Genomic DNA, 17,463 nt, shown 5'->3' on the forward strand with positions numbered 1-17,463 from the left:
TCTGTGTTTTTTTTTAGCCATTTTCGGCTGCCTGGGTGAAGGTTCAGAGTGGGTGGAAGGTTGATTTTAACGGGGACTGGTGTTGTATGAGGTTAATATGATGAAGTGAGAGAAGAATAAGGGAATTGAAGGTATATATGCAAGGAAACGTTTATAATGATGAGCCATGGAATCTAAACTCTGTAGAGAGAGAAGTGACAATGTGAGGGAGTTTTGACCATTGAAAAAGTGGTAGGATCAGTGGATTTAGTTCCTGATGGGGTAAAAGGGATTTTGGAGTCAGAATTCTAAAGGCAGTGAGTTGAAAGATAAGAGGTGGTCAGAAAATGCTGTTGTTGAAACTGAGATCTGGAGGGGATACAGTTGTTGACAATGACAGGGTCTGGGGTGCAATCAAGAGAATGTTGACTAAGGACAGTGGAGGACAAAATCTTTGGAGGACAGGAATTCAAAGACTTGAGAGGCCAGGATACTGGAAGATTGTTTATATATTGGAGTCACCAAGAATTATGACAGGAATAGTGAAATTAGCCTCCATTTCTGCCTTCCATGTTTTACCATGTGCATGTACTGGTGAAAACTAAGTTCACGCCCAGAACCCTAGATGCAGGAGAGTTCTAAAAATGTAGGTTTAGGTTTCCACTCTCTCCACCTAGCAGAAGGATGGAACAAACATTGAAAGACTTATCTATACTATCTCCCAAACTAGATTTGGTTGAAATCTCTAAACAACAAACACTACTTAGTTAAAGTTTCTATATAAGAAAAAATATATATAATTGCTAAGAAATGTCTATTTTATTTAAAGGACCTTTCGAAATAGTAAGAACCCTTTCTTGATGTTTCTGGTAATGGAACTTGACTTGTGGCAAACGCAGTCTCACTTAGATGAGTAATTGTGTATTGGATTGTGTCAGTGTATTATTTCAGAAAAAGCTTTAAAGGTTTATTCTTGCAGGGTAATTTTAATAAGGAAAAAGCAAAAAAAAAAAAATTGACTTTGTTAACTGTTCTTCTTGACCCTTTTGGGAACTTAGACCCCTAATTTGTGCATGGTTCTCATTTTAGTGCCTCCGTGTTGGCTCTGCCTTTTTGAAAAGATTTTTACATTTCCCTCTTGGGTGCCTTAGGAGTGGTTGCAGCAGAATTCTGCCACTTCTTTGCTATGGCTTTTCACCCTTTTTGTCAAAATTTATTTTGGTGAGAAGGTGGTCAGCTAGAATCAAGTCTGAAGAGAAAAAGGATAGTAACTTTAATTTTCTGAGTATCAGTTGAAGTGCAACACTCCAACAGTAGAAAGCTCATTTATAAACTGGTGAATAGTGCTATGTAACAATGATTTGATGCTTCCTGTCCTCTAATTTTTTTGTCCTCTAATTTTTGAAGCTTAGTGCAGAATTTTCTTTGGGCTTTTGAAGTTGTATAAAAGATAAATGCTTAGCAGGGGCTAGAATGATCTATGCTATTATGGGTATAGAGTTTGGAGGCTCTCCAAGGCTTTAAAGACCCAGAAGACTTCTTCAACAAAGCAAGCATTCTATAGTGACTAAATTATATTGTTTTTCCATCTTTTATAGTGAAACAATTATGTTTCTTCATGAAATATTTCATCAAGGACTAAAGGCAAGGATAGCTAACTGGCCTACTTTAATTTTAGGTAAGTGCATGCTATTGAGATACAAGATTGTCCTTTTAGTATGGCCACAATCAGAGAAAAAAAAGAAAAAAAAGCTACAGTTGCCATTGAGCAACTCATGGCAACCCATGTGTACCAGAGTAGGATGGTGCTCCATAGGATTTTCAATGGATGATTTTTCAGTGGGAGTGGGTTGACAGGCCTTTCTTCCAAGGTGTCTCTTGGTGGACTTGGACCTCCAACCTCTTGTTTAGCAGCCAGGTAAGTTAACTGTTTGTACCACCTCAGGACTCTCTATGCTATTCAGCCTAAAGTAACCCATTGCCTTTGAGTCAATTCTGATTCATAGTGACCCTATTAGACAGAGTAGAACTGCCCCATAGGGTTTCCAAGGAGCAGCTGGTAAATTTGAACTGCTGACCTTTTGGTTAGTCGCTGTAGCCCTTGCCCAGTACACCACCAGGGCTCCTTTTAGCCTAACCCATAAAATCGTTAGGAGCCCCCTTAGTTACTGGGGATGTCCCCTTGCTCCCTGGGCTCTGCCTCAATGGTTATGTTTTGGCCCTTTTCTGTGGCCCATTTTCCATGGAGCGGAGCCGAACTCCACTCCACCAGATCCGTCATTCAGGCATCTACCCAGGGGCCCTGTGTATGCATGATACTTGGTGCTGGGAGCCACCCTCTGTTCTTCCCATAGGATGTCCACAATCTCTCCCCTTACCCTAATTACTTACCACTGCACCAAGAGAAACTGCCATGTTTACTTCTTCTTTCTAGCTGATCTGTTTGACATTTTGCTCCCCATGTTGAACATTTATCAAGAATTTGTGCGTAATCACCAGTACAGCCTACAAGTACTTGCCAATTGTAAGCAAAACAGAGATTTTGACAAACTCTTAAAACAGTATGAAGCCAACCCTGCCTGTGAGGGGAGGATGCTGGAAACGTTTCTGACCTATCCAATGTTCCAGGTAAATCATTTGTGATGCATTTTATAAGTCATTTGTTCCAGCTCAATGTTACTGATACACAGTGTGGCCCTAGTGAGATGTGTATTATGTATGAGGCGTTACTGTGTGTCTGCATCATCTGTCGTCTTGAACTTGACCCTGAGGTGAACAAATACTGTGCCACACACTCTCTCTCTGCCTAGTGGATAGAAGAAAACCAGGTATTTTTGAAGCAAGTAAATCGAGAATGATTTTTTTTGAAAAGCAGCACAATTTTCTCTTTATGAAACGATCCTACACAGTCCTCTTCCATGGAGTCTCCTCCTCCAGCATGTTTAAAAATATTATTAGGTTTACAAAAATAGGATGCTCTGCAAATGTTCCAGTTTATGCTGGTTGCAGAAAAGGTTCTTGGGGACTGTGGTGGCTGCTGGCAGGGCCTTTGCTTTCCTGCCCATCCTCCTGCCCCATTGTGATTGCTGTTGAGACTCCTCTGGCTGGAGTTCCAGGGACCTCAAGGAGAACCTCCCAGTCATGGCGGCTGTGGAAATTTAGGTACCAGAAGGCACTGGATGGACCTGAGACTCTTGGCACCTGGTCAGATAGCTGTAACCAGGACTGGCCTTGCCCTGACGTTCACTTTTTGGGACTAGAGCAACCTAAGTGATCGGGAACTTACCTTCTTTCCTGTCCTGTGTCTAGGGCTTTGGTGTGAGGGAGCTCTTGAGTGAGAATTAAGAGCCCAAAATATGTATTGAATCTCCTGTTCTTTTGAAAAGTGTCGATTTTGTTTTTTGGGAAAGGATTGAGTGTTCCCATTGTGGAATTTATGGGGCTTCTGGCCAGGCTTAAAAACTGTCATGTGGTAAACTAATTCTACTAATCATGTGTGTTATGGTTACCAAGGGGCACTTTGTCCTCCTAAACAGGCATCTCTGACCCCAACTAATCATTTTGTAGCCTCAGAAAGAAATGTTGCTCTGGTTCATAATTGTTTGTCTTAAAGTTTGTCAATCCTGCTTGAAATCATGGAAGTCGCCGTGGAAGTTTAGTCTGGTTTTTAAAAACCAGAAGGATGCATTTGAAACCACTTAAGTATACTGAAACTTTGTAATGTTGTTATTATTTTTTTTCCCATGGAACTGAATTGTTTGAGCTCCTTGCCTTTCTCAGGAATTATTTCATAAGGAAAAATTCAAAAACATATTAATTTTGGGTAAAATTAGAATTTAATATTAATTTACAGTTAAATAAATTTATGTAATATTCTTCTGAGATTATATTTGTATCTTTGGCAATTACTCCTAGGAAATGATTAAATAAGGAGCCCCAGTGATGCACTGGTTAAGCGCTCAGCTGCTATCTGAAACATTTGTGGTTCGAAGCCACCTAGAGGCTCTGTGGAAGAAAGACCTGGTAACCTGCTCCTGTAAAGATTATAGCCTAGAAAACTCTCTAGGGCAGTTCTACTCTGTCATGTGAGGTCACTATGGGTTGGGATCAACTCGACGGCACCCAACAACAACAACAGTGATTAAATACCCAAAATTGTATCTGTTCAGCAGCCCCAAGTCAGGTGGCTATACAAAGGTAGAGTTTTAAAAAACACATAGAGCATTTAGAGAGAGACCTAGATCCCTTTTGGACAGCCTGTTAATGTCTTTTCAGGTGCTACCTAATTCCTGCCTGGTGTGATTCTCTCAATATTCTAAAATGGCAGACAATACTTACATTCTAGGGTGAGGTGTCCAAGCACGGTTGACTATAGGGCCTTGGAAAGATTTTTTAATTTCTTAAAAATGTTGTATACTTTCTGCCAATTTTCCTTACCTCCCATCTGAATTTTAAGCCCCATAAAAGTGACTTAGCATTTTGATTGACCTTAAGAATTCCCATAGTGCCAGAAAAAGAGCTTTGGACTAGGAATCTTTAGGATGTCTTGCTCACCTTTCAACCATAGTATTGAGGAAAACAGTTAAACCAATCTAAATCTCTATTTCTTAATCTCTAAATTGAGGCAGATGAGCTCTAGTTATCTCCCAGAGACTGGTTCTCTGACTCTATGACCTTAGGAGGATTAGATTGGTTCTAGATGTTTGGGTTGTGTAACTATTTGATATTGCAAGGAGCCTGGTGTTAATCTAGGACTCCCCAAAATTATGCTGGTCCCAAAGCCTAGAATTTACATGAAGGGTCAGATATTGAATCTTAGGTTCTTCCAGAATAGGGTAACCAAAAGTCTCAGCTTCTGAGATCCGTTGCTCTGGGTGAAGCCTCAAACTTAAAGAATTTAGGCCAAAATTGGTGGAGTTTCAAGATAGGAGCAAATTGAAAGTTTGCTGCCCAAGGGCCTCAGTCTCCTTTGTCTTGTTCGCTCCTCTCTGTCTTCTCTCTAGGAATGACCGTATGAAACACCTAGGCAGAAATCACCCTTTCCAGAAGTTTGAAGGTTTTATCTTATTGAATTCATTCTATCCTTCTGGTCGCCTTTTGCTCCTTCCACTACTGAGGTGAAATAGTCATGAAGCCATTTGCTATCTCAGAGGGTCCAGGGAATATCTGTTCCCTTTGCATATGTTGTCTTAGCAGCAGTACTTCTGCACCTGCACTTGACCCCCATGTAGGGCTGGATGCCTAAGGATGAAGCTGTACACTTTTTGCTGCAAGGCAACATTGGAAGGGATGGCCTTCATTCAAACCATCAAGGGTACTCTGGCCCAGATTTTTCCTTGAGTCTAGATATGGGGCAGAGGTTGGTGTGAGAGCAGAGGGAGAAGGAGAGGTGATTGGAAGCTTCTAGCCTGTATCTGAGTAGAAGAGAGAAGGTGTTGTATTGTACTTCCTTCTGGACCCTTAGTCAAGTACTTTGATTGCTGCTGTTATTGAACTATGGAGATGTGGAAGAATTGTAGAATTTGAATGATGCTGTGAAACTATCCCCGACTGAACTATCATACCAGTTAAGTCCAAGTGTTGTCAAGAAATTTGTTATGGAAAATAAGGTAGTCGTTAATTAACATAATTTTATTTAGCAAAGACAGTGGCTTGTCTGCTACTGTTTAAATTGGCTTCAGCTGCTCATCTGCTCATTTGGGTATTTTCATGTTGAAAGTCCATAGGTAAGCTGATCATGAAATCTGCCCCTGACAAGAACAGCATTGTTAGATGTTCTCCAGAAAGTAGCCACTTGCTTCTCTACCCCCTATTTACTGAAATTGCAGAGCAAGCTACCGAAATAATGTCTATGAAGTGGCAAGTATTCATTCCATAATTGAAGCAGAATTATGATTCATTCGGACAGTACTTACTATGATCCTTGTGTGTCTTTAAAAACAGACTTATAATCAGCTCTTGAATATACAGATGAGCCCATTGGAGGGCCATCTGACTTCTGTGCAGACCTTCCTTTGCCTCCTTTTTGGCAGTTTCAGGCTTATTAGTTCTTCCACCAGAAAAGGAAAGGACCAGTTACTGAATTAAAAATCCATCCATTTGAATCTTAGCCAGACAGCTCTCTAAAATAGATTTAATTAATGGGGGAGGATCATGAAACTATTGACTAAATTTAGTTTTGTGGGTTTTCAGTGCATTATAAGTAGTCAGGCTCTCCCACTCCTGCCCTCTTTGTCATGAAAAATTGAGTACATTGGGGGTTGATTGCCTTGATTTCTTGTAGAACTACTAACTTAGAGGTAAACTTTTATCGATCATGGGATTGCGCCAACAACAGGGATATTTGAAACCACACCTATGCCAGGGGGTGCACCAAGCAGGACAGCTCTAAAGGCTGTGTCTTAGTGACAAGTCTATGAGATGGAGAGGCAGCAAGCCTCCTCCATATGTCCTCCAGCATTCAACTCTCCTGTAATCAAGTCTTTCTGCACTTCTCGAAACTTTAACACTGACATTCCCTGAGACGGGATCCCACAGTATGAGCTGCAGATGGATGTCTGCTATGCTGATGGCACTGCCCTCTGTGCATAGTGCATGGATTGTGGGCACTCAGTAAATATTAGTAAACGACCAAATGAAGACCACCACCTGCAAGAGAGCAAAAGTAGGACTATAGGTGATGCTACCAGCACCTCAGCATAGAATGGAAGGAACTACCCACAGGGCTCTGGGAAGCTCTTTTCACATGCTTCATTCTCAGAGGTCTTTTCAACTTTTGAGTGAGATCCTGGTTCCACAGTAAAGAACCACAAGGGTGGGCTCTGATGGGATGCAGCTAGTACACTAGTCAGAGCCAGGCTGTACTATGAGGCCACCTTGGGCAAGTTACCAAACCTCTTTACACCTTGTTTCCTCATCTATAGAATGGAGAGATAGTCCTTTTGTTGCTGTAGGATTGGGCTCATGTACAAAGCCTTGATCTGACCCACAGTGGGCAGTCAGTGTTATGGTAGCCGTGGCTCAGACATGGCATTATTAAAATTAAACCCACACTCTCTGCTTTCTAAAAATCTTTAGTTTATAAGCCAATAAAAAATAAATATGTTGAATCACTATAACTTGAGTTAATTCTATTTTGTGTCCCATTAAAACCTCCATGGGGTTGGTGGAGTTTCTGTCTTTGACAGAATTCAGATAGGTAGTCTGTTCATAAAATTACAAATAAATGATCTAACTAAACAACGCTTTTTACTGCTAGGGGGTGAGTGGAGGTATAGCAAGAGCACAATGTAATAAGGATGGATGTATAACCATCTCCCAAACTTCAATTCTTAAAGAGAACATTATCATAGGATTGTCGTTTTTTAAATTTTACAAACAAATATATCTAAAACACAGACTGAAATGACTTGATGATAGCTATATGTGCTTCCCTATCAGCCAAGTTGTGAAAATCTATGATTATGTAAAATAAATAAATAAAAAACAATGAGTTGTTCCTTTTGTAACATAAGCATTTATTACAACTTTTCATGTGTGCTTGGTGAAGTCTGTGTGTACGTGACGTCTGAAGCATCATTTGTATTACATGTATTTCTTAGAATGATATACTTGTAAAATAATCAATACTGTAAGAGTAGAGGCGAACTTCTCAGAAGTGATGATGGTGCCGTAGAATGTCCTGGTGTGATCCATTCTGGCCTCCTGCTCAGTCTGCCTTTGTTTGCGTTTAGATCCCCAGGTATATCATCACACTTCATGAACTTCTAGCTCATACACCCCATGAGCATGTAGAGAGGAAGAGTCTGGAGTTTGCTAAATCAAAACTAGAGGAACTGTCCAGGTATGTAGAGAATTTATAAGACTTGAGCTGGGAAAGCAGCAAATTATTCTCTTATGGAAACCTAAAAGCAAGAAGCAAGAAGCAAGGCCACATCCAGCTTCTCAGATTTACCTTGAAGTGAAATATATTATGTTTAAAATATTAAATATATTCTTAGAAGTTAAATATCTTAATATTTTTAAATATAAAATATATCTTTAAAATATCTTTAGAGCATGTAATTGGGATCGAATGTATTTGAATTTAGATTTGGAAAGGCTCACGTTTTTTTCAGCATGGTAGAAAGAATTTTCAGTTGCCTTTTTGCCTTCATACTTGGCAAAAACCCACAGAATGTGTATTTTGGATTTATCAGTGATTATTTTCAATGTTTCAAGTACTTATTTATATCTGTTTCTTTAGCTTTGAATGGTATAAAGCTCTCAATTTACTCTACCTTCAAGAAATAGCAACCTAATTTCAACTAAGGGGCTAACCGTATAATCTGTTGCTTCCTTGTTGCATTTATCAACAGTATTTCCAGGGTACTCATTGGTCTTTGACACACTTGCCATTTCAAAGGGTTGTGTACATTGGCCTGGCTTTGGTTATAACTTGTTGAAGCCTGGAAACCTAGTCTGCTTCCCCTACAACCTCCTCCCACACTTAGACTGATACAAGTATAAAACTGTGCTTCGCAGATAAAGCTTTTATTAGTTTCCTAGGGCTGCTGTGTGGAGTCCAAGAGTGACACAAACAGTTAAGCACTCCACTACTAGGTTGGCTAAAAGGTTGGTTGTTAGAACTCACCCAGAGGCACCTTGGAAGACAGGCCTAGCAATCTGTTTCCATAAGGTCACAGCCTTGCAAACCCTATGGAGCAGTTCTACTCTGCAACACAAGGGATCACCATGAGTCAGAATCGACTGGATAGCAGGTAACAACAAGGTCTGCTCTAACAAATACCCAAACCTGTGTGGCTTTTAAAAACAAATTTATTTTCTCACAATTCTGAATGTTAGAAGTTGAAATCAACGTGTCAACTGGGCCGTGTTGTTGTTGTTGCTAGGTGCTGTTGAGTCAGTTCTGACTCATAGCAACCCTGTGTACAAGAGAATGAAACACTGACCAGTTCTGCACCATCCTCACAATCATTTCTTTTTGAGCAAATTGTTGCAGACACTGTATCAATCCATCTTGTTGAAGATTTTCCTCTTTTTCATTGACCCCTATACTTTACCAAGCATGATGTCCTTCTCCAGGGACTGACCCCTCCTGATAACGTGTCCAAAGGACATGAGAAGAAGTCCTGCCAACCTCACTTCTAAGGAGCATTCTGGCTGTACTTCTTCCAGGACAGGTTTGTTCATTCTTCTGGCAGTCCATGGTATATTCAATATTTTTCACCAATGCCATGATTCAAAGGCATCAATTCTTCTTCAGTCTTCTTTATTCATTGTTTAGCTTTCCCATGCGGATGAGGTGACTGAAAATACCATGGTTTGGTTCAGGTGTACCTTAGTCCTTAGAGTGACATCTTTGCTTTTTAACACTTTAAAGATATTTTTGCAGTAGATTAGCCCAATGTGATACATAGTTTGATTTCTTGACTGCTGCTTCCATGAGTATTGATTGTGGATCCAAGTGAAATGAAATCCTTGACTTCAATCTTCTCTGCACTTACCATGATGTTCGTTGTTGGTCCAGTTGTGAGGATTTTTGTTTTCTTTATGTTGAGGTGTATTTGATCTTCATTGGTAGGTGCTGCAAGCCCTCTTCATTTTCAGCAGGCAAGGCTGTGTTGTCTCATATGGCAAGTTGTTAAAGAGTCTTCCACTAATCCTGATGCACATTCTTCTTAATATAGTCCAGCTTCTCAGATTTATTTGCTCAGCATACAGATTGAATAAGTATGGTGAAAGGATACAACCCTGATGCACACCTTCCCTGATTTTAAACCATGCTGTTCGAAGGACTGCCTTTTGGACTATGTACAAGTGCTCATGAGCACAATTGAGTGTTCTGGAATTCCCATTCTTCACAATGTTATCCATAATTTGTTTTGATCTACACAAATGCCTTTGCATAGTCAATAAAACACAGGTAAACATCTTTCTGGTATTCTTTCAGCCAAAATCTATCTGACATCAGCAATGATATTCCTCATTCCATATCCTCTTCTGAATCTGGTTTGAATTTCTGGCAGTTCTCTGTTGATGTACTGCTGCAACCATTTTTGAATTATCTTTAGCAAAATTTTACTTGTGTGTGATATTAATGACATTGTTTGATAATTTCTGCATTCTGTTGGATCACATTTCTTTGGAATAGACAAAAATATGGACCTCTTCCAGTAGGTTGGCCAGGTAGCTGTCTTCCAAATTTCCTGGCATAGATGAGTGAGCACTTCCAGAGTTGCATCTGTTTGTTGAAATATCTCGATTGGTCTTCTGTCGGTTCCCGGAGCCTTGTTTTTTGCCAGTGCCTTCAAGTGCACCTTGACTTCTTTCTTCAGTACTACTGATTTTTGATCATATGCTACCTCCTGAAATGGTTGAATGTTGACCAGTTCCTTTTGGTACAGTGACTGTGCATTCTTTCCATCTTCTTTTGATGCTTCCAGCATCATTCAATATCTTACCCACAAAAAAAACAAATGAACAACAACAACAAAAAACCAAGCCCATTGCCGTCGAGTCGATTCTGACTCATAGTGACCCTATAGGACAGAGTAGAACTGCCTCGTAGAGTTCCCAAGGAGCACCTGGCGGATTTGAACTGCTGACCATTTGGTTAGCAGCCATAGAACTTAACCACTACGACACCAGGGTTTCCATTTTACCCATAGAACCCTTCAGTATTGTGACTTGAGGCTTGCACTTTTTTTTCTTCAGTTCTTTCAGCTTGCGAAATGCCAAGTATGTTCTTCTTCCTTTCTTGTTTTCTAACTCCAGGTCTTTGCACATTTCCTTACAATGCTTTATAGCTGTGCCACACTCCCTCTGAAATTTCTATAAGAAGACCCTTTCTTGTGTCTTCCAGCTTCTGGTAGCCCTAGGTGTTCCTTGGCTTTTATAGGCATCTTCACATGGTTGTCCTTCCTCTGTCTGTTTCTCTGTACCTCTTCTCTTTTATAAGGACACCATTCAGAATGTATTAAGACTTACCCTACTCCAGTATGACCTCATGTTAACTGATAACATCCTCAAGGACCCGTTTCCAAATATGGTCATGGTTACAGGTACCGAGGAAACAAAATTCAACTCACAACTTAGCTCTTCTTTGCTTACCTGCTAGAGAAGTAGAAAATGTCTCTTTCTGTGATTCTGTCTGCGTTGTATCTGACAGGGTGATGCATGATGAAGTGAGCGACACTGAGAACATAAGGAAAAATCTCGCCATAGAAAGAATGATCGTTGAGGGTTGTGATATTTTGTTGGACACTAGCCAGACTTTCATCCGTCAAGGTAAGTCTTTGCTCAGTGGACCTGTGATCTAAGTGATCCTTGTGGCTGTCACGTTATCACTGACAGATCCAGGAAAGGCTTTTGGAGCAGGCCTGGTTTAGCTGTGTAATCGGTGCTGTTCATGCAGGACACCCCCGTAGCCTTCACTGAGGCTGTGGTTGAGGCCCACATTTGTGCTGTTTCTTTTCAGGGGCCCTGAAAAACAGCAACACAATAATAGTAAAGCACGAGTGGGACAGTAGATTACATTCTGACTGGACTCTCCTCCTCAGTGGACCGGACATTCTCTACAGCTCCAAGGAGGACAGGTCGGTCTGGCCGATCGGAGTGGCAGTGCCAGGTGGCGACGACATCCAGGCAAAGGCCCAAGAGAAGCTTGCATTACTCAAAACTCTTTCACATAGCGGTGGGGACAATGTCCGCAGTGAGAACAGCTGCCTCTTGTTCCCATTTTTCATCAGCACTTCCGGATCGGCCCCGCCTGATATGATTTAACTGGTAACTCCAGTTGCCAGACGACATGTTTTACAGTTGACCCCTGCCATGCTTTGGCAGTGGCGAAGGTGTCATGTTTGCAAGGTGTGTTTTGGGGAAATTGCCCAGTCAATTAAGTTTACGAGCTTCAGAAGAGTCGGAGATATTTGTGCCAGAAACTACGGAGAATCAACAGCCTAACACTGCATATTCCTACTTGACTCTCATTCCAAAGTGCAAGCAGTAAACCGTATCCCAAGTTGTTTTTAAATGCTTAGGTGTTCTGGGGTAAGGTATCACGCCCCATGGAATTGATTTTAGATAAAGCGTGGTACACATTTGTGTATTTGAATTTGTTGAGGAGTGGTGCATGAGTTTGCAGCTAGAATTAACCTTTATTGTCGCTTCTGTTTATCATGTGCCAGTATCATTTGAAGGTATTTGCATTGCTGTTGTCTACCATAATGTGCTGCTTAAAATATTTGTCATCTCATTAAACAAGACATTATTTGTGCAGTGAACATTCAGTTTTGCACTGAATACTTAAAAAGTTTAACACATGCCGTTCTATTTTCCATTGTTTATTTACAAAGAGAGAAAACACACATGTTAAAGTTTGGAATTATATTTTAGGAAATGATACCTTTTCCCATTTTGGGCTTTAGATACTATTTTTTTCTTTAAATAATAGTGGAATATAATGCTAACCATATCAGGCCTTCGTAAACTCTGAGTCCCCACTTGTGTAATTTCCTCTCTGTTCTTCTGTGCACACCGTGCCCCCATGTTGGCTGCCTGCCCTCCAGGTACTTACCTACCTTTGTGCCTTTACCTGTGCTGTCCCCTAGCCTGGGTGGCCTGGAATGCTCTTATCTACTTGGTTCATGCCTATTGAAGGTCTGCTTATCCTACCAGGTCAGGTCAGACAACTCTAAGGAGCCTTTTTAAATTTCCTCCTCACCTCTCCTCCCCAGCCCCTCCAGTTGGAATGAATTTGCCTGCCTCTTTTCCAAGACACTTAGCTCCTGGGTGCATGTATTTCATCCTCTTGGGTATTACTGGTGTTTGTTTTCATGCCAATCTCTCCCAATAATGGTAAACTCTGAAGGGCAGCAGGTATGAATTCTCTCTGCCCCACTGTGCCTAGTGTGATGCTTTCCATGTTATAGATACTTGGAAAATGGGCATTGGATTACACTGACTTGTTTGTTGAATTGCAGTTATGATTGTAAGATGTCCTATTTTCTATTTTTCTCGTGTTTGTAGTTCACTAGAAACATCTCCTGATTGACTTAAGTTTTATAGTATGTGAGAATGGAAATGGAAATGAAAGTATTTTTATAACTAGTGTAAAATTTCTGAAAGGATTCTTGATTGCAAAATATTATTATCCATAAACATTTAATATATTTCTGCAAGTTTAGATTATTTTGGTCTAAGCACCTGTAATGAAAAATGCTGGAAGGTCAAATATATTGAATAAGACATATTTCTTTTTCACTGCACCTGGAAAAAATCAATCATGGGCTACCTCTCCCCTTGAGTCATGTTCATATGTTATTTATTCCTTGTTGTATGCCATACACTTAAGGCATTTTTGTCAGCCCATAATATTCCTGATGTTATTATTGTCTTGATATCAGTATAATGGTTTGCCTTTCAGTGATATCCTTCTGTATTGCTGTTTTGGTTGGTTAGTCTGTTTAGGAATTATTCAATAAAGGTGGTTTTAAAAAAAGCAGACCTTAATCTGAAAGTAGAAAGTAATCCAATTAGACAAAATCTGGAAGAGTTTGCATTGTTTTGCTTTGGTTGCTCCTCTTATCACTTCCACTAAATACCTTTAACAGTGTGTTAAGACCCATTGGAAGTGCTTTTGTTGCACCTACTTCTCATTTATTGACTATCTGGTTATCTGGCATTTTGCTTTTATGACAATAGTAGAAAATCTACTATCTGATTATTTTGTGCATTAATGAGATACATCTGGCACTAACGAATGCCAAGCTGCAAGGAGAGAGTAACACTGGCTGTGATGGCTAAGGTTATGTATCAACTTGGATGAGCCATGATTCTCAGTGGCTTGGCAGTTATGCAATGATGTAATTTGGAAGTTACATAATGATGTAATTTGTAGTTATGTAGTTATGTAATGATGTAGTCATCCTCCATTTTTTGTGTTCTGATGTGGTCATCCTCCATTTTCACTTAACACCGATTTTCACATAACGACCTGGACTTTGGAACATAATCATGTTGATAAGTGAGGAGTGGGGGTATTCTTTTAAATCTGGAGGGATTCCATTCTCTATGAAATGGACTATGTTTTATCTCTGATGTTGTGCTAGAATTTGTGTCATTTACTTTTGGGATTATATAGGGTCTATTTCAGTGTGTATGAGTGTGTGCACATGTGTGTATGTGTGTGCACATGGGTTCATGGTGTCAGTCTTAAATTAGTTTTTATTCTGAGGACTAGAAAAAAATAAGTCATTCAGATCATCTGAAAGATCTCCTTAGAACAGTATCAGCCAGTCTAGAATGCCATTCCATGGGAATTTAGTGATTGAAGTTTTGTTTTAAGTTGATCCCAATTGTTAGGTAGTCTGATGACCAGGATACTGAGGAGCCTATCATAGCAATGGTCTGATATTGAGAAATTATTATTTCTCTAGTTTGTATTTGCTGGAGAAGGACCGCTTTCTCCTATCTCATGGCAGTGTTAAAATATCATGTCAAACATAAAATAAAATGTGAAAAAAAATACACTTAATATGATTTTTCCAAATATTACTGTTTTATAAACCAGTGTTTCAGTTTCTCACTTTTAATTAGTATATTTAGATTTTTGTACATACCTAATATATATAACTTCCTAGTTAGATATTTTTTTTTAGTTAGATATAAGGTGAACAATTACAGATTAAGCAAATTAGTGTATAGTTGCCAAGGAAACATATTTTACCTCAAAGCTGAAATTCACAGTAATTAATAATATATGAGCTGGCAGTATATTCCGTAATTTCTTGACTTAGAAAATCATTAAATTGCTAGAAGCATTTACCAATAAACACATTATTATCAAATTTTCACAGCCTTGGTTGTAAACCAATTGCCAATGAGTTGATTCTGACTCATAGTGACCCTACAGGACAGAGTAGAACTGCCATATAGGGTTTCCAAGGAGCAGCTGGTGAATTCAAACTGGTGACCTCTAGTTTAGCAGCCTGGGCCCTTAACCACTACACCACCAGGCCTCCAAAATCAGATGAGATAGCATTATAGCTTTTTAAAAAATGACTTCTAAACCCATTTGTCCACCAAGTCATTTGTCCAAGCCCCAGTCTGTCACTGGACCCTAACTAATCTGCCTGGAAGACTTGCAAGCACTCATGACAAAGTTAGACCATAACTGCCTTTTCCCATCTGCCTGTTTTCGAAGGCTCAGTTTTTAGGCCCTCTCCTGGCTATGGCACGTGATTAAGTGTGACTTTGGGAAAGCTACTTAGCCTTCCAGGCCTCGGTTTCCACACCTGTGAAATGAAAGGGATAAGCCAGGTCATCTGAAAATTCTCCTCCAACTTTGATTCCATCCCAGAGAGGCCATGAGTATAACCCTTTTGCTGCTATTACATGCTCTTCTACTTCTTGAACCTTTCTGCTGTCTGCTTTGCCCATACTTCTTTACTCTTCACATTTAATCACCTTCTATGTGGGCTCTGCCAGTTTGTTCCCACTGATATCACTCCTTCACTCACTCTTCTCTTGCCCACGCCCTTCCCGGGAATCCAGCCGCTTCCTGGCCCTTTTGTTCCCCTCTCCTACTCCTCCCCCAGGACTGCTTCTTTAGGTCCAGAATAGCTGTCTACTTAGTGTCTGTCAAGCAGCTCCACTTTAAACACTCACCTAAGTAGATGGAGTGAAATTTGGGATGGAAACTTGAGTCCTTTTACCTCCTTGCATATCTTAAAAAATAGATACTATTTGGAATATTCATATGTTAATGTGAAGGTTTTGTGACTCACAATCATAGTTTTACTGTTTTATGTATGTGTGTTCTTTATATAAAGAACTTTAGTGGGTTTTTTTCCACTTATAGAAGTAATCTGTGCTCATTAAAAAAAAAAAGTCAAGTATCACAGAAAAAGTATGAAGAGGAAAATAAGATTGCCTACAATCTTGTGTCTTAGTGATGACCACTGTTAACATTGAAGTTAACATAGTTCTTATGAAGCTGAAGTGAGCCTCTGTCATGCTGCATTTGGGGTAGGTGGTGGAGTAAGGAGATATTAGAAATATCACTGGCTCAGGGCATTTCAAAAGTCAGAGCTAAGGGGTTTGCTGGAATCTTTTTAGTACTTTTGGTTGACATTAATTAATATTGAACTTTTCTGTCTCTCTCTGTTTTTTTTTTTTTTTTTTGGTTTATATATTCAAACTGTATTTTTGATTTGGTTTTTATGAAAATGGAATTCCCTCTGATGGTTAGTGTCTTGCCTTGTAAAGATTCTTCTTTTTTTTTAAAAATTGTACTTTAGATGAAGGTTTACAGAGCAAATTAGTTTCTCATTAAACAATTAATACACATACTGTTTTCTAACGTTGGTTGCCAACCCCATGACACGCCAACACTCTCCCCTTCTCAACGTTGGGTTTCCCATTACCAGCTTTCCAGTCTCCTCCTGACTTTTCGTCCTTGCCCCTGGGCCATTGTGTCCATTTAGTCTCATTTTGTTTTATGTACTTGTCTAATCTTTGGCTGAAGAGTGAACCTCAGGAGTGACTTCAGTACTGAGTTAAAAAGGTGTCTGGGGGCCTTACTCTTGGGGTTTCTTTAGTCTCTATCAGACCAGTAAGTCTGGTCTTTTTTTATGAGTTAGAATTTTGTTTACATTTTGGGCTTTTCTCTTTTTTGAGGGGAGAGGGAGGCTGTTACTAGGGCAAAATCTAGAAACAATCAAGAAGTGATCCCTGTATTAAATAAAGTCTGTGCATAGTTTCTCCCTTTGAACGGAAGATAGTTTTATTCACAGGAATGGTCAGGATACGGATTTTATGTAGTTTGTTTTCCGTTTAGATCCATAAAGAATTTTTATCACATATCATTTCAGTATAACTTGAAATAAAAAACTAAAAATAAAAGTTTTTTTTTTATTTAGTACCCTTTAAAAGTAGTCCCTAACTAAATTGCATTGAATTGTATAATTTATGTATTTTTATAATATTCGTGTATATTCTATTTTTTAAGTAAAAAGTAAACTATATCAATACACCATTTATCTACCTTCAATGCTTCAGGAAGAGTAAATTCTGTTTGCTTTTTATTACATTATCATATTACTCTACATAATTATATAATATGTTCCTTATTTTAGAAAAGTAAGTTGATTAGTATCAGATCACCAAAGACAGATGGCAGAAGTGCCATGTTCTTTGAATTCAATTTCACTGTCTTTCAAACTTATATTCTAGATTATAGATGAAGAATTGAGTTTAAAGTAGGTTACAAAAATAGTAGAAACTAGTTTGGCTGTTGAAATACAATGTATTGTTTCTTCTGCTCAAAGTGTAGGGGATTTACTTGTTTCTACTGTGTATCAAATAAATCCCTGGTATCTTGAGAAAGGAAACCCTGGTGGTGTAGTGGTTAAGTACTACAGATGCTAGCCAAAAGGTCGGCAGTTCAAATCCACCAGGTGCCCCTTGGAAATGCTATGGGGC

General features: G+C 39.4%; 1 protein-coding gene across 1 annotated transcript in view; it reads left to right on the forward strand.

Moving 5' to 3' along the window:
• RASGRF2 (Ras protein specific guanine nucleotide releasing factor 2) overlaps positions 1-17,463 on the forward strand; it is a 170,346-nt gene that overhangs the window by 124,275 nt on the left and 28,608 nt on the right. The window contains exons 9-12 of the mRNA XM_064279696.1: positions 1,578-1,657; positions 2,414-2,607; positions 7,713-7,822; positions 11,150-11,268. Coding sequence (XP_064135766.1) covers positions 1,578-1,657; positions 2,414-2,607; positions 7,713-7,822; positions 11,150-11,268 — 503 coding nt within the window. The remainder of the gene's footprint in view (positions 1-1,577; positions 1,658-2,413; positions 2,608-7,712; positions 7,823-11,149; positions 11,269-17,463) is intronic.

The sequence above is a fragment of the Loxodonta africana genome, chromosome 2 (genome assembly GCF_030014295.1).
Source record: "Loxodonta africana isolate mLoxAfr1 chromosome 2, mLoxAfr1.hap2, whole genome shotgun sequence".
NCBI lineage: Eukaryota > Metazoa > Chordata > Mammalia > Proboscidea > Elephantidae > Loxodonta > Loxodonta africana.